Genomic DNA, 18,494 nt, shown 5'->3' with positions numbered 1-18,494 from the left:
TCTTCTAAAGTGTTAGGTTATAAAAACTAACCAGTCTTGTTATTGTGCTAAACTAAGATGATGAAAAAATAACTGAAGGAGGACTTGCAAACTTAATGGGAGGGGATAAAGCCTAAACAATGGGACTTGCTCAATAGGCACTGAATTAAGTGTTAATTCTAATTTGGAATTACTCATAAGGGATGGAAAGTTCATAGCTCCTTTCTCTGTGTCTTCCCATGGGATTACATCATAGTAGAAGGACTCTGCATTATATGTATCCTTGTGTATGGGAAAGGTATGTTTGTTAAGACTGACCATGTGTAGTGTAGGGCTTTGGACAATGGTGAGTTTGTAATTAGAAAATGGCTTCATAATGAATTATGATTATTGTATGATTATTGTATGAGCTTTAATGTAGGTTGCCTGATTGGGAAATTAGTGATTTCAAGGTTTGTTGGATTTAAGTTTGTGTGGAAAACTTAGCAAGAGTTCTGAAGTCTAGAGATGAGCTGTCATATGAGTAGTTGGGCATGGTTGTTGGAGGAAGGGATTACAATGTTAGTGGTTTAAAGATAATCTAATGGTTCACTTAGGGAAGACAACATACATTCCTTTTACTCAATACTGTATGTGGCCATGTCCATGTGCCAAAAAAAAAAAAAAAGAGCATAACATCATATTTTTGGAAATCTTAAAAGGAGTGACCAATATACAGTAACATGATTCTCATCTGAACTTTTCAGTGAGGGAAGATCACACATACATACATAATTATATATATAGAAGTGTATTTCACTGAATAGTGAAAGGAAAGTAAAAAGGAAGAAAGAAGGTAATTTTCAGGAAGGATTAACCCTAAGCAAAAGGAACTCTTTTAGTTGTTGTTTAGTCATTTAGCTGTATCCAACTTTTCATGATCCCATTTGGGAATTTCTTGGCAAAGATACTGGAGTGGTGTACCATTCTCTTCTACAATTCATTTTACAAATGAAGATCTGAGGCAAACATGGTTAAGTGACTGACTTTCCCAGGATCACATAGCTAATAAGTGTCTCAGATCAGATTTGAATTCAGGAAGATTTTTTGACTCCAGACCTGGTATTCTATCCACTCTGCTACTTAGTTGCTCCCGTAGACAAATTCTAATGATGTACAAAAATATTTATTTTAATTTACTTTTTATCTAATTTATTTTTATTATTTTCTTTTTCAAGCCACAAAGAATTATAATCTGAGGAGGTACTCATAAACTGGGAATTGATCCAGCAAGTTATATTATGTAAAAATGACAGAAAAATTTTATGCTGTAATAAATTATTCAAGGTATGATTATAGAGAAAACTGGGGAAACTTTTATGAACTGATGCGAGCTGAAGTCAATAGAATTGGAGAAAAATTATACAATATCAAAATTTTGGGAAAGAAATAAATTTGAAAGAGTTAACTCTGGTCAGTATAATGATCAACTTTAATTACAGAGGGCTTATAATGAAGCTTGCTCCCAATTTGTAGAAAAAAAGTGAATAATTCATTTCAGAATGAGACTTTTTTCAGAATGGCCAACGTTTTTTTACTAGTGAGGGAGGCCGGAAAATGGCCAAATCCTAGCAGGAAGGCCTAATGAGATGGTCAGCCTTGAGAAACTTGTCAGAACCGTAAATATGCCAAACCGCCAGATGCAGTAGGTACCAGATAAAGGCCAGGAGGACCCCAATAAATATGTCAAACAACAGGCCAGGAAGACCCCAATAATATAGAATTGTCAAAGTTCCAAGAATAGTAGGAAGCAGATAAGAGCCATACATGCAGGCAAAATTCCAAGGATAAGGGGCTGGAAAACTGGGCTTACAGAAAAGAATTTAAAGCCCAGCCTGTCAGAAGCAACTGGGAACTCTGATGATAGAGGTTCCCGCTGATGCCCGTATCAGTTCAATAAATGGCCTTTCTCTGCCTGTTTGCATTGATCGTGGACTTCCATGGTGGTGGGTAAAACCCTGGACCTTAACATTAGATAATGCATATTCATAATAATGGTTGGATTTTTTCCTTTTGTTGTCATTTGGAATTGGGAATGAAGAGGTATAAGGAAAAAATTGCTGATTGAAAAGAATATGTTCAAAAGAAATAATTCATATAATTTACAAATTGAAAGCCTTGAAATTTAGGGGGGGGGAAATTTAAGGACTACAGAATTAGAAACATCATAAAATTACTCAAATGCTATATCGCCACTATTTTTTTTTTTAGAAATATACCATGATCTTTGTCTCTTTTCCCATATCACATGGAAACTAATAGTAAAAAAATGCATCACCTTCCCTTTATTGCACAGCCCAGTCACGCATTTTTTCTTTCTCTAAATTGTCTTTCCTCACATTTTTCAGATAGTACTTTCCTGCTGTTTTCTGACCAACTGCACCTTATAATAGCAACAACAAGAAAAATAATTATAATAAACATTAATAGAGTGCTTACTCTGTGTCAGGCACAAAAGTACTTTATATATATATTTATATATATGCTTTATATATTATTATCCCATTTGATCCTGAGAAGGAAGTGGGTGCAGTAATTAACCCATTTTCTAGAGGTAACAACAAACAGGAGTTAATTGATTTGCTCAGGGTCATACAGTTAGAAAATTGTCTGAGGCTGGGTTTTAGCATGTTTCCCTGCCTCTAGGTCTAGTGCTATATCCATTTCACTACCTAACTCTACATTACAAAGACTCTAGTAGCTCTAGATGGTAACTGATTAATGACTCAGCTCTAGAGTTAGCATCTCTCTCCTCAGTATCATAAGTTCTATCTCAGATGACATGGAACCTGATTTTCTTTATAAGGTTTCTGTTCAGTGGTACAGACTTTGTTTTCATGGCTCCCCTAAGTGAGTAGGAATTTCAGTTTTCTCCTTTTTTTGCTTCTTCATCCTCTATTCATAGTATATTTTCATTTGTGATCATTTACAGGGTACCAGTAGACATGACCAACTTTACCATTATCACAGAATTTCTCTTCATGGAATTTGCCAACATCCGAGAGCTGCAGGTGTTACATGCAATTTTTTTTCTTCTCATCTATTTAGCAACAATAATGGGCAATTTTCTTACTATTACTGCAGTTGTCACTGACTCACACCTCCATGCTCCCATGTATTTTTTTCTAAGCAATTTATCCCTATTGGATATCTGTTACATCTCAGTCACTCTTCCCAAATTCATTGTTAACACCTTGATGGGCATTCAATCCATCTCCCTCCTTGGATGTAATACTCAGATTTTCTTCTTTCTCTTTTTTGGATCAACAGAATTTGCTTTCCTCATGACTATGTCCTATGACCGCTTTGTGGCCATTTGCCATCCCTTGCACTATGGGGTGATCATGACACCAGCTCGGTGCCTTGGGGCAGCAGTTGGTTCATGGCTCATGGGCATTGTCTATTCTGCTCTACACACAGGGAACATGTTTCGTTTGCCCTTCTCAGGATCCAATGTTATCCACCAGTTTTTTTGTGATATCCCACAGATCTTGAAGGTTGCAGCCTCCAATGTGTACAATACTGAATATCTACTCCTTGCCATAAGCTCATGTTTTCTCTTATTATGCTTTATCTTTTTAATTATATCATATGCTCGTATCTTCTCCAATGTGCTCAAGATTCCCTCTGTGGAAGGCCGCTACAAAGCCTTATCTACATGCTCCCCTCACTTGATTGTCCTTCTTTTATTTCTCCTTTCTGCAATTATTGCAGTCCTGGGGCCAACATCAGAAGAATCATCAATTCAGAGCCTTCTTATTGCAATGGCCTACACAGTACTGCCCCCATTCATGAATCCTATCATTTATAGCCTGAGAAACAAGAAGATCAAAGTTGTGCTGATTAGAATAATCAAGATGGCATTATTTCTCAGAAAGGATGTTTCTAACCCTAAGAAAATTAAGAAGATAAGGAAAGGTGGATGGGAGGTTGAATAGGCTAGATGGCACAACCATAAAAAAAGAAATGAAGCAAAAAGTTAATATCTTTGTGTATAAAATAACCAAAATAGTTAAATTAAAAGTGAGAAAATTATTCAATGGAATTGAATGAGTCAATCATTAAAAATAAACACAATATATATTAAGAGATGTTACTTTCATATTGACAAATTCATCTAATCATAAAGCAATTGTTAACCTCAGAGGCCTCAGAGAAGCACTGATTATGCTCTTGAGCTACTGCACATCATTTCAAATTAAAGTTATTATCAGAATGACTGTAAAAAGTTTTCCTCAAACACATTTGCTACCGTTCTTTCACAAACATTCTTTCTTCTTAAAAAAATAAAAAACCTGACCTTCCATCTTAGAATCAATAGTGTATATTTGTTCCAATGCAGAAGAGTGGAAAAGGGTAGACAATGAGGGTTAAATGATTTTTCAGGGTCCCACAACTAGAAAGTGTCTGAGGTCAGATTTGACACCAGGATGCCCCATCTCTAGACCTGGCTCACAATCTCTTGGTCCACCTAGCTGCTCCCACATCCATTCTATCTTATTAGAATTCTATATTTGATTTGTAGTAATCACCCACTTTCCTACATAAAACCTGCTCATCCTTAATAATCTATAATAGATATGACTTTTTTTCTATGAATCAATACTTAATGGGTAAAACTGCAATTGTCTTTATTTAGACCTCACATATAAATATATAGATAGTTTAAGATATAGATATAGATATCTAGATATATTTCCATATATCTGATTATGCTATTTTTTAGACTTTAGTCCTCCTACCACTGGTGGGTATTAGTTGATAGGCTTTACTCATCTCTATCCCCCCAAAATATACTTATTCAATAACCAAAGTTTTACAAATTGCCTAGAGGCTCATGTCTATCTTGTTAATTGTGGAGTTCTCTTGGTGTTCTTCTCACTTCTCCTCCCCCCCCCAAAAAAATATTTGAAGGTAAAATAAAAATTAACAATAATAACATGCATATGCATATATTTGAATACATGTGTATGAAAGAAACATAATAAATTTTCTACCCTATAGAGGAAATCTTTCATTTAAATCCTGGTGATCAACACTTCTATCAAATGTTTTGACCCAAGGCACACTAAAGAAGACTCCTCAAAAAATAAAATTATTCTATGTGACCTGTCCTAGCTTATTAATTAAGGAAAATCGTATGCATCTGCTAAAAAATAAAAAAGTCAAAGCAAGTCAAGAAAGAAGGAAGCATGGATCAATTTCAAGCTGTCCAACTCTTCTTGTGCAAAATAAATACTTCATTTCTAAACAAAAATGAATTATTGAAACTAAACTTAAACTAGGTCAAATAGACAAGCTCTATTAAAAAAATGAATACTAGGGTATATAAAATATGCCCTACTCACCTCCAAGATGTGTGGGTGCTCTCTAAAATGGGACTTGACTTTCAGGGTCTATAAAAAACATGAGGCCCTTATGCTTTTCAAAAGGCAAAGAAAATTAATTATAGTACAAACTTGCTTTTTCACTTTGATAGAAAAAAATCTTCTGTCCTGTGTCTCTGTTCAGTGAGTTGTATATAAATGTTAAAATGACTCTGACCCCTAAAATAAATGCTTCTCATGTGTCTCTGTCTGTCTGTCTTAGCTGTTTGTCTGTGTGCATGACTTTACTCTTTCTATCTTGATTAGAAATTAATTCAGTGGTAAAATTTGATTTCATTAGTGTCATATCTGAGACAAGCTATATATATATGAAAATATTAAAATCAAAAATATAAAGGAAAATCAATTTATCATCCAATTTGTTAGATTCAAATTTAGTGTTAAAGACTGGATATAATAATTATAGGTCACCAAGGATTTTACTTATAAAATCCCAAAATTGAAACACTCAAGTCAAAATGGAGTTTTATGATGATTTAATTACAACAGGAGGAAGAAATTATTGGAGGGAGAAACAGAGAGGGAGAGAAGGAAAGGAGGTTAATTCAAATCACTCTGGCTGAGGCTGGGCCAAGTGGGAGTTTAAGGCCTTGGAGAGCCAAGGCAGAGAAGGGAGTCAGTCCATATCACTCATGTGACTGATCTGAAGGAAAGCTGTCTATAGGCCTCTTCCAAGCTCAAGCTCCAGGATTGAACTGGCCTCTAGCCTTCTCCACAGGAAGTGATGAGAACTCCAGAGGCTGTTCTCTACCTCACTTCCTGTGTCTCACACGTGCCAATGGTAGCTCAAGCTTGGCTTAGGACAGCCCAAGGGGGCAATTAGATTTTTCTGATTTGTCATTAGCTAGCACATGCCCGTGTAGTGTGGGTGTGTACATTCCCGGGTGCTACACCAAGCAAGATGGAGGAAATTTAAAAATCACAAATTCTTGCTAATACATGATCATGTTGATTAAAACTTTTTCCCACTATGATGATGCTGGACATAATCATTACAGGGTATGATCATGCCTTCTAATTGTTTATATGCCATAGGTTATATTTTCTCATTGCTAAAACCCAATATAATGGAAGATCTGAGTCTTAAGTAAGAAACAATTACTAAAATATCTATTAGTGTTTCTGATGACCCCTGTACTGTGCTCATTTCATGGATTGCTTCTGCTAGCACTTTCATCATCATCATCATCATCAAAAACAACAGGAGCAATAACATCAGTGGCATTCTATTTTTAATATTTATGGAGGCAGTTTCACTAAGTGTCCTCTGGTAGTGCTACTAAGGGCACCAAAGTGAAGAATCATCAGTACTATTGAATGTATTCTGAAGAGGCAAAAGATGTGAAAGCTCTTTGAAAATCAGAGTCTCTATGTTTTGCAAGTGCCTAATATTTAATGGCATGCTATGGAATATTGGATCATGAAGAGTTGGACAAGATTGAAGAACTCAACAATAAACAAGACTGAAATCACATAGTGATTCTTCTGGAGGCTTTTCGGAGGCTTTAACTGCCTGGAGATTTTCTGTCTTCTGACACTGTGATACCTACCATTAACTCCATAAAATTTTCACTGAAACCTTCTACAACCTTAGTTTTGTCAACCGAAAAGTATGAAGGGTACTCCAGTGGCAGCCCAGACCCAAAACCTATTTGCACAAGACCAACCTCTTTACAGAGATTGGTTACACAATCTTCTATGCTTATGTGAAAGGTGGAGTTGTTGAGAGTTTGAAAGAGAAGAAACCTTTGTACATCTGACATCTGTATTCAAGAAAAAGAAGTTCTAGATTAATTTCAGGAAAATATCCTTGAAAGGGGAGAAAAAATCAGGGAAGATTCAATTTCTAGAGGATCTTGCATTGTAGTCATATCCCCATTCACAACTTAGTATATTCCAGTCTTCATGGAATTGCCCATGGGTGAGACCTAGGACTCTTTCCTTTGGTTGAACTGAAAGCGATTCCTTCTTGTGAAAGAGCCCAGGACAATCTTGAGAAACTTATGAGAAAGAACACTATCCACATCCAGAGACAGAACAGTGAGAAGAAAAATATATGATCGATTTTTAGTAGTATCAATCAATAAGCACTTATTAAATGCTTACTGTGGACTAGACACTGTTAAAGATTTCTACGACTCTGATTTTGGAGAGAACATCCCAGGACTAAATGATTTTATATCTAAATGTATATTTATAGATATTATATATGTATATTTATATGTATGAAATGACAGTCTTTTAAGAAATATTCTTTTATAAATGTACAAATTTCTAAATGTTTCTCAAAAGCAATATGTGCATAACAGAGATATACATTTATGTGTCTGTGTATAAATTGATACTATAGCGATATAAAAACTGGGGAGATGGAAAGGCAGAGACAGGAGAAGCAAAGAGATAAGAGAGAGACAGAGAGGGGCAGAGACACTGCATTTAATAATTTAATATTCGATCCAGTGACTACTAGCTCAGATGTTTAATCATTTATCAGTTTTGTCTTTGTGACATTATTTGAGGTTTTCTTGGCAAAGATACTGTACATTAACTTGCCATTTCCTTCTCCAGCTCATTTTGCAAATGTGAAAACTGAGGAAAACTGGATTAAATTACTTGCCAGAATTACGCAGCTCGAAAGTGTGAGGACAGTCTTGAATTCAGGAAAAGAAGTCTTCCTAACTCTAGGCTCAACTTTATCCACTGGCCATTAGCTGAGTAAAATAGGTAAATGGTAGAATTCTCCATTCTAATCTGCAAATGGGAATAATCTCCCCTGTGCATCAACAGATTATTGTAAGGCAGTAATAGTAATTTTGAAATGGCATATAAATTGAAGATACTATGAGTATAGTTATTTTACAACATAATTTGTATTTTCATTTTGCAAATAATACATATAAAACCCAGACCTTATCTACTGAGTGATCTACTAGCTGCTTCACTCACCTGAACAATTGATTACAGTAGGGCAAGTTCCTGAAGGTTCCAAACCTGCCTAAGATAAGACTGAAGACCTGCGAAGCTCAACCATAACTCTGTCTTCAACATTGGCTTTTGATTTTCTAGATTCTCATAGACTAATTATTGGAAGAACACTTTTGTGTGCCTTTTGCACAAGTCTTTAATTATGGAGGTATAAAGAGGGGAAAGGAATTTGCTTCAAGTTATATTAAAAGTGGCAGTTTTAAGTGGAACCCTGACATTTGCTTCCAAATCTCACATGTTTTCCCCCTGTTTTCCATCTGGAAGATAATGGTTCTTAAGAAATAAAATTCTTAGCATTTACTTCAGAGTCAAAGTACGGGTATATTCTAAATATTTTTTCAAAGTTACTGAAGGAAATGGTCAAGCAGAAGTGATGAGTTGGAGAGATTTGCCCTCTTCCAAATATATTTCCTTTCACCTTTCCTCTCCCTTACAATCCATAGGTGCTAGACATAATCTAAAAACAATTACTTTCTTTTTCATGAGTTTATTTTTCCAAGGTAACCTCAGAGAGCGGAGGGCTGCAAAGTCCACAAGTACACATGGAATCATTGGACATTTGGTGATTTTTTTTTTACATTAGCTGCATAGTGGGAAGAGGAAGGAGAGAAGAACAGTAAGAACTGGACTCAAACTTTAAATAAATGAAGTTAAAATTTTTTTCATGAAATTGAGAAAAAATAATATTTAAAAAATGTTTTCCGAGATCTCTGGAGGTTAAATGAGTGTTCATCTCTGGTCATTCATTCAGCTGCTGAAGGGATTTTTTTTAAAGTACAGAGTGGACATATTATCCACCAGGAAAAATACAAAACCCAACAAACTAAACTGAAGTGGGTCACTTTAATATCTAGAATAAAATATGAGGAAATCTGTTTGCTACTATTTTTTTTACAACCTGGCTCCATTCATCCTTTCTATTCTTCATATCCTCTAACCATCAGACCTATACAGTATGATCCAGCATTACTTGACTTCTTATTGGGATATTTCATTATGATACCAAATTGAATCATCCTGGTAACTCATATCTCATAAGCATTCTTTATGTATCCAAATGAACCCTCCAAATGCAGAACAGAGCTATGAGTCCCCAAAACTCTATTTAAGGAGGGAGCCCAACAAATTCTTCTCTTCATTCCATTCTAGCTGCACAGCTTTTGGACTTTTTCTTCAGGGCTTTTATGTCAAGTACTTTCTCCTCTCCACCTTCCTTTCCCTATTGCTCTATGCTTTTAACCTCTTTTTGTCTGTTGTTTTACTCCACTGGATTGTAAACTTCTTGATGCAAGGATTGTGTTTGTATTTTAATCCACCAATCTTAACACAATGCCTGACTCATGTGGTTCTTAATAAATGTTTAACAATCATCTAAGACTCTCCTGGACTGAGAGACTCCTAATAGCCTTTGTTATAGGAGCTGATATTTTCTTTTATTTTTATTTATTTATTTATTTTAGTGCTTTCATGCAATATTTATTTCCATATTTCCCCTGTCATAACTGAATATACATATCATATATACAATTTAATAAAAAGAAATAAAGTATTTTTTGTTTTTTATTATTATTAATCTTATTATTTTAATTATTTATTTGTTATTATTTTTATTATTATATATTATATGTAATATAGTATATGATATTTTATTATATATAATAAATGATTAATTAATACATAAACAATAATAAAATTATTATTAAATCTTATTAACAATAAGATTCCAACAGTTATTTCTTTGACTACAGATAGCATTTAAAATAAAATAAGTCCCTTCTGGATATCTTGGAACCTTGTTTTGCTGATAATTGTTTAGTTCTTCACTATTGATTATCATAAAATATTTCTATTAACATATACACTTTATGGTTTTGCTCATGTCACTTCGCATCAATTCATATGTCTTTCTAGGTTTTTTTTCTGAACTCATCCTGTTAATTATTTTTTGTTGGGACCATAGTTTTCCATCACAAATACCACAGTTTGTTCCACCGGTTGCTAAATAATGGATAACCCCTCAATTTCCAATTCCTTGCCACTACATAAAGAGTTGCTGGAAACATTTTTGTACAACTGGATCACTTTTTCTTATCTCTGATCTTTCCATTTTATCCTCCCATCCCAGTTTATCCTTATCTTTCTTTTCTTTTTTAAAATTTTATTTAATTAGATGATTTAGAATAATTTTCCATGGTTACAAGACTCCCTTCCCTCCCCCTGCCACCCTCCCATATATGATGCACAACTCCACTGGGTTTAACAGATGCCATTGATCAAGACCCATTTCCTTAATATTTGTATTTGCACTAGGGTGATCTTTTAGTCAACTTTTCCAGACATAGCCCCACCAACTCATGTGATCAAGTGGTTGTTTTTCTTCTGTGTTTCTTTTCCCATAGTTCTTCCTCTGGATGTGGATAGCATTCTTTCTCATATGTCCTTCCAAATAGTTCTGAATCAGTACATTGCCACTAGTAAAGAAGTCCATTACATTTGAATTTACCACAGTGTATCAGCCTCTGTGTACAATGTTCTCCTGGTTGAGCTCCTCTCACTCTGCATCAGTTCCTGGAGGTCATTCCAGTTCACACAGAATTCCTCCAGTTTATTATTCCTTTGAGCACAATAGTATTCCATCACCAACAGATACCACAATTTGTTCAGCCATTCCCCAACTGGAGGGCATCCACTCATTTTCCAATTTTTTTGGTGGCTGGTATTTTAATGAGACAAAAGGGAAAATCCCCCCCCCCCATGTTATTTATAAAAGAAAATATACTCTATTTAATTATTCTCAAGGGAAGGGTCAGAAAATCCATAGAAACCAAAGTCATGATGATGTTTACTTTGGATACTCTGGTGACTTCACAGAACCTTCTACAAAATACACTGGGAAATGTATTTTACCAAGTGATAGCATGTAAGAATCATCAAATAGCTCTTTAACACCAGTAGGATCAGAAGTTTAGAGTTTAATTTCCTATCTTTTATATATATACGTATATATATATATATATATACATATATATATATATATAGAGAGAGAGAGAGAGAGAGAGAGAGAGAAAGAGAGAGACAGACAGACAGACAGAGAGAAAGAGAGAGAATTGTATGGAAGAAAAAAACAGAATAACAACAAATACTGGAAAGTATAAGCCTCAGAACAAATAACTCAGGTATTGTTCTTATTATTTTCATTTGTGACTAATCAGTTTACTCAGTTGCTTAATGCATGAGTGTAAAGTCATGGGGATGATGTCTTTTAGAGTCATTCTTTTTCAGAGATACAGTTCAACATCACAGAGTGGAAAGTACAATGATTTAAAATTAAGGACAACATGAATCCAAATCCTCCTTCTGATGTTTATTAAATTGGTAATGTTTGTTACTTCTCTCTGAGATGATCTCCAAATCTTCTTGTATCTAGCATTTGAAAATAGTTATTTGCACATTTTTTGCCCCATTATAAAATAAGGTCCTTGAAGTTAGGGACTATCTTTTGACTGACTTTTGACTTTTGACTTGTAAGCCCATTATTTATAATAGTGTCTGGAGTATAATAGACACTTAATAAATGTTTGTTGACTTGTGTCTTGACTATATATAAGCTCCTCTTCTTTGTTAAGACTCTGATATGCATATAACATGGGGAGAGTAATAGCTTTGAGGATCCTCTAAGAAGATAATACATTAAAAATATCTTGTTTCTCAAGAGCAATATATATATGTATATATATATATATATAGTTCATAAATTATTGATCTGATCAGTGATGATAGATCCCAATTTTATCTTCATTTAACAGCAAATTAATGTCATTGATCATGAGAAGAATTGGGCAAAATATAAATTTTCAATGTATCTTGAATGTCTCCAGCAAAATTGTTATTATGGAGTACTGCAAAGATAACTGGAGGATGTAGGAGCTCTGTTTTAGTTCTAACTTCATCTCTCTGTGCCTTTCATTCTTTCATCTTTCATTTAAATTTAAAACAAGAAGTGTTGCAATTTTAAACTAATTGAGTGCAATTTGACTTCAATTCAGCTCATTCTATTTGGTTAAATTCAGTTGACTGGTATCAAAACATAAGAATTTCATCTTAGCTTTTAAATTCTCTATCAAACCAAGAGTGAGAGCGTGCTTGTCTCTGTTCCTCTTCTGTAAATAAGGGGCTTGGTCAAAGGACCTTTAAGTCCTTCCATTTTTGAGCTTCTGTTCTCCTGGTCATATTTGAAAGGGATATTTAGACAAGGAAAACTGTCAACATCCAAGGTCTCAGATATCGCTCAGTTACTTGTGAAGAAATGTGGGACCTTCACTAAATCTTTTAGGTGGAAGCCACTAGTAAGTTGTCTGAAGTAAATACTATATAGCTGCTAGATCTTTTATGATATAAAAAGGGCATTTATATATGACAGAAATATTTAAATAAAATATTTCTATTTTCTCAGTGAAAATTAAAATTAAGAGACTTTGCTTGAATGACTTGAAGCCCTCTAAGTTTATATTGAGTTCTCCTCTGAGAATCTGAAGTCTGTGGCTTCTTATAGACTTTTGGCTAAAGGGGGAGGTGGAAGAATTCTGGAAAACAATGAAAACGATGTCATGAATACATGTGCATTTGCATATATGTATTTGCATGTCTGTTCATGATGAATATATGCAGACATAAGTCTAAATGTTGTAGTTTTGGAATGGTAGCAGAATAAGTTCTCATGTAGTCTTGGAAAATTCAAGTATAGGAGGAAAGTTGGACAAGAAGGTGAGATCAAGAAAAACAGTTATGGTTGAGGGGATGGATGATACTGGTTTATCAACTTTCTGTTATCTCTCTATATGTATGTGTATATGCATATATACATATATGTATATGTTCTTATATTAGTAAACCCATATCACTGCCTGAAGTATGTATCATGTATTAGTCATCTTTTTATAAATGTCTATCAATATATTTCTCTCTCTGTCTCTACTTCTATTTATATCTTTCTATGTCTCTGATTTTTTGTATCTAGCTATACAATTTTATTCCTCTTCATCTCCATCTTTATTTCTTACAGACAGCTTTATATTTGGCCTTCTAACCAAAGCAAATGCTGTCAACAGGTTGCAGGGGGAAATTGATTTAAAGGATTATTATATTAAATTATATTAATTATGTTATATACCATATATAAAACACATTATATTAAAGGAAATGGGCAAATATAGTGGATAAAAATCTTACCCTGGATAATGGAAATCAAAGTCCAAATCCTTCCTCTTAAACAAACTATAAGTCTGGATGAGTCACTTAAATACTTAATGCCTTGGACAAAACTTAGGCCATTAGTACCAGAGAAGAAGGCTATCAGTATTGGAAGACATAGTTTGCTTTTCCAAGAAATTCCCTGTAAAATTAAAAAATAAAAACACGAGTCCTTCTTCCTTTTCATTGTTAAATTGTCTTCCAGTACTTCATTTCAACTGTGGATTATCTGGAGAAACAGACTCCTTTCACACAATAAGAAATAAGATGCAGAAATCATTGGAACCATAAATGCTAGCTCTGGTAGGTCCAGATAATATCCTTTAAATCCATAATTTTATAGATACTACCTCTGATGTCCACATATTAGCGATAAAGAAGGGAACCTAAGGGTTCAATAAATAGGGAGGGATACAATTAGTTATTAAATTAATTGTATTAAATTAAATTAATAACTTGATAAATCTTAGTTCTGTCATTTGATAATTGAATGAGATGGAAGTCAGAGATAAGCCTCAAGCTAGATCTAGTCTAAGGAAGGGAAAATGCTCTCCAAAGAAATAGGGAGAAGCTTATTCACCTTATGTGAAGAGTAAATATCACTGAGGGAGGACAAAAAGGGATTTATTACACAGGCATGATATCCTTAGACTGAAGGTTAAAATAGCTGCTGCTAGCCATTCAAATTTTGGGGAACATATTGGCAATGTCGTTTCTTCCCTTATAATAACCAAAATCTCCAATGTGGACAGTGTTAGCAAAAATGATGCATCACATCTTAGCAGTCAAATGTTGCTCCATTGCTGACTCATTAACTCAGAATCAGAGCTCTTAAAATACCTGTTCAGTACAAAAGTGTTGGACTGCACAGATGGGGTTAGCAGGAAACAAACAAATGTATAAGTGGTATCTGGTCAGAGATTATTTTAACCTCTTATTAGTTCTTTTAACCCTAAACAAATACATACATATTATATACTGATCATTTGCACAGGGGACAGAGAAGTGACTAATTCATTTCTTAGATATGTGCAGTTCTCATTTTTTTTTTCTGTAACAGGGAAATTGTGGATGTCCAATCATGAGATTTAGTTTGAAGTTCTGATTTTACTATGAATGAGCTTTATTATGTTGTGTAAAGCACTGACCTAGTTGGGAACTCAATCAACTCTGAAAGTATATTATCAATAAAAATTGCTTACTTTTATATAATACTTGATCATTTTTTAACCACTTTCTTCCATAAACCCTGTGAATTTTTCATTATAAGCTTAATTTCCCTCTTTTGGGTCTCTGTCTCTGTCTCTCTCTCTCTCTGTCTCAATCCTTCTCAATCTCTCTGTCTCTTCCTCCATCTGTCCCTCCCCCATATATATATCTGTGTGTGTATAAATCCATATATATATATATGGATTTATACACACAAAAACATATACACACACTCACAAAATTCATGCTCTCCATGGTCATGATACAAGTCCTTCTCTTTATCATCTTGGGAGTGGCATTATTCACCTTCCTAAAGTGCACCAAGTATAATCTTTGTCACTGTCTATAGCTGTGTACACTATGAAAACTAGCATCATTCTGTAAAGCTAAAGATTCTGTACCAGAGCTATTAAATGCATCTAAACCTCATTATTCCTCCTCTAACCTCTGTTAACTTTAAAATATGTGTGAATTTCCTCAAGGTTCAGGTATAATGGGATGGGTTTATTTGGATGGATATTCTACTTGAATAATTATTTTAATTCTCTCTTCTATTTCAACACTGCATTTCTGTTATTTATAGTGATGTTTGATTCTACTTAAATTGCAGCACACAATCAGGGATGGGCAACTTCTCAGTCATCACTGAATTCCTCCTCATGGAGTTTTCCAGAGTATGGGAGCTGCAGGTCTTACATGCTGTGTTGTTCCTGCTGATATACCTGGCTACCATGATGGGGAACCTTCTCACCATTGCTGCAATTCTTATTGACCCACACCTTCACTCTCCTATGTATTTTTTTCTGAGCAATTTATCCTTGTTGGATATCTGCAACATCTCAGTCACCCTTCCTAAGTTCATCATAGATTCTTTGATTGGCAGTCAAACCATCACCCTCCTTGGCTGTACTGCTCAGGTCTTCTTCTTTCTCTTCTTTGCAACAACAGAGTTTGCTGTGTTAGTGGCCATGTCCTATGACCGCTTTGTGGCCATTTGCCACCCTCTACACTATGGCCTCATCATGATGCCATCCCGTTGTCTTTGGGCAGCAGCTGGCTCGTGGGTAACTGGGCTGATTTATTCTGCTGTACACACTGGGAACATGTTTCGCCTGCCCTTCTCCGGCTCCAATGTGATCCACCAATTTTTCTGTGATATCCCTCATGTCTTGAAAGTCTCATCCTCTGGTGTGTATCAGACAGAGTTTGTATTAATTATAGCAAGTTTATGTTTTTTGTTATCTTGCTTTGCTTTTTTAATTGCATCCTATGTGCGCATCTTTTCCAATGTGCTCAAGATTCCTTCTGTGGAAGGTCGATACAAGGCCATTTCGACCTGCTCCCCTCAGTTGATGATCCTCATCTTATTTCTCATTTCTGTAATGATTGCAGTCCTCGGGGATACATCAGACACATCACCTATTCAAAACCTTTTTGTTGCAATGGTCTATGCAATATTGCCACCATTGATAAACCCTATCATCTACAGCCTGAGGAACAAGAAGGTTTTAGCTGCAATGGGCAAGATGCTCAGGAAGATTTTTTCCCTAAGCATGAAATATCCATCCTTGAAAGCATCAAAAAGTTAAAGAACATGCTTTTGGATGCTTATATTTGCAAGATGACACAGGAGTTAGCCTCAAAAGGTGAATAATAACACCAAATCTCTACCACTCCCAGGAAATAGCCCCTAAACCATGTTATGTGGAAATGAATGAAGCAATAATTTATTTTGACTTCACAGAGGTTCATCCCACAAGTACTAATATTTACAGTGAATTATTATGACCTGAATCCACTGTGTTTGCTTGGCAGTGCCATCAAAAGAATGGATGGAATTCCCTGAATAACAGGAAATATTTTTAAACAAAGGTGCCACCAGGATTGCTCTGTTGTGTCTCCCTCCATCCAAATTTAGCCCTGCCCCACAGGAATTTCCTTCTAGAAACTCCCTGACTATAGCACATCCCAGACAGAACAGGAGGCCAACAAGCACCCATTGAGCACCCTGAATAAGAGTGGTGAATGTAGTCAAATCTGAAACCTTTCTTAGTTTCTCTTTCTGTGTTTAGACTTTCCTCTCCCAAACCCCCTAACTTGAACCTATGATGTCTTCCCCAAGCATCTATGTAACCAGTTAGTTGTCCTTCATTTCATATTTTCATTAAGGTATGAATATAATCTCCAATTCTTTAGGTCCAGGGAAATTCTCATCTTTGAGGTGTCATCATTGGCAGGTGATGTTTAACTAGTGCTAACTAGTGAGAAATGCAAGATGTCAGAGTATGAGGGTCCTGTTCCTATTTCCTTACTGCCCACTGTCAGCCTCTATCATTCTGACTCTTGTCTCAGATTGAACTACAAACCCTCAAGCACCCCGATTACTTAAAATAGGATTAGCAGGTATAATGCAGTCTTAAGTACCCTTTGTGTTTTCTTGGTTTCTCCTTTTGTATCTAGGCTACTCCCAAGTACCCCATTCTTTGGCCAGAGCATCTTGGCCCCTGCCAGTCAGTGTAGACTGAGGCTAGTGCAGGTCCCAAGTGAGTGACAAGGCAGAAGTTCTTCCTCCTCCTCCCAAATCTACATATAAGCACAGTGCATTCTGTAGTCCCCTGGTAGTCCCAGGCCTGAGCTTCTGGGCAGCTTCCCACATGTATCTTTCTGCTTTGATTAAAGACCTTTATTTTACCTCCTCTGGTAGTTTTGTGTTCTTTCCTTTTGACAAAACACATAAGTCTGGACTGAGTGATGACCAGCACAGAAGTTCTGACCTGCTCCATTGCCAACCTGGGCCCCTTTGTCTCTCCTTGGGCAGCCTGTCATAAGAGAAAATAAACTGCAGGGTCTCTGATAAGTTGTCTATGTTCTGGTTCATCCTTCAGTTCTCAGGCAAAGGGCAATTCTCTGATGATGCTCTGGAGGGGTGAAGCAGCCCATGCTCACACACATGTCTACACTTGTCAGCTTCCACGCTGAACTGCAGTGACTTGTTCTTATAGATATCTACTGGAAAAAGACAGAGAACTATGTCTTTGACTATAGTTTTGACTACATAGTCAAAATCACTCTTTAATTAAGGGCAAAAGGGGTTCAGCCCTAGTAGGCCTGGACAACAGAGCTGCTTGCCACCCATGACTGAACAATGTTGGAGGGTTGAATTCTGGCCACTCTGGTCACTGACCCCTGGGAGTGCCACCACGCAAGATGTACTCCAGGGAACAAAAGAATTTGGGTAACCTATATACCATTTGGGAGAATCCAGGGGCAGGGGAAGATGATTGACATTACTAAAGCTACAAATGAAATGGGAGTGTTCAAACTACTGTTAGGGTCCAGAACGTCACCCACCACCAAGGAAAAGCCCACGGACAATGCAATCAAGCAGGAGGGTCCTTTATTCTGGTATACACCAGGGGAAGCTCAGCACAAGAGTTCCGCCTGCAGTTGTGAGTGCAGAGTCTTTTATACCCAATGCCTGTCAGCATATCAGTAGCCACCATACGTGGCCCACAAGTTTCTCCTGGACTCTACGTTTTTGGGCGTCGGCACCTTTAGGTTCCCTGACAGGGGTCTGTTGGTCAGATGTTCTACAGTGATATGTGTTGTACTCAGCAGCTCCCTGCTTGGGGCCCCCTCATTCCC

The 18,494-nt window shown here is 35.9% G+C and overlaps 2 protein-coding genes across 2 annotated transcripts; both read left to right on the top strand.

The window, feature by feature from the left end:
* Positions 1–2,963: 2,963 nt before the first annotated feature.
* On the top strand, positions 2,964–3,956 carry LOC100617205 (olfactory receptor 14I1-like). Its single transcript, XM_003341557.3, has one exon. It carries the CDS (start codon positions 2,964–2,966, stop codon positions 3,954–3,956), a length of 993 nt encoding a protein of 330 aa, XP_003341605.3.
* Positions 3,957–15,472: 11,516 nt separating this feature from the next.
* LOC100028321 (olfactory receptor 14I1-like) lies at positions 15,473–16,438 on the top strand. Its single transcript, XM_001378345.3, has one exon. The coding sequence runs from the start codon at positions 15,473–15,475 to the stop codon at positions 16,436–16,438; it is 966 nt and encodes a 321-aa protein (XP_001378382.3).
* Positions 16,439–18,494: the final 2,056 nt, after the last annotated feature.

The sequence above is a fragment of the Monodelphis domestica genome, chromosome 6 (genome assembly GCF_027887165.1).
Source record: "Monodelphis domestica isolate mMonDom1 chromosome 6, mMonDom1.pri, whole genome shotgun sequence".
Lineage (NCBI taxonomy): Eukaryota > Metazoa > Chordata > Mammalia > Didelphimorphia > Didelphidae > Monodelphis > Monodelphis domestica.
This window is presented reverse-complemented; position numbering and strand designations above follow the sequence as displayed.

Coding starts and splice junctions, on each gene's coding strand:
- LOC100617205 (XM_003341557.3), top strand. CDS start 2,964: ATGACCAACTTTACCATTATCACAGAATTTCTCTTCATGGAATTTGCC.
- LOC100028321 (XM_001378345.3), top strand. CDS start 15,473: ATGGGCAACTTCTCAGTCATCACTGAATTCCTCCTCATGGAGTTTTCC.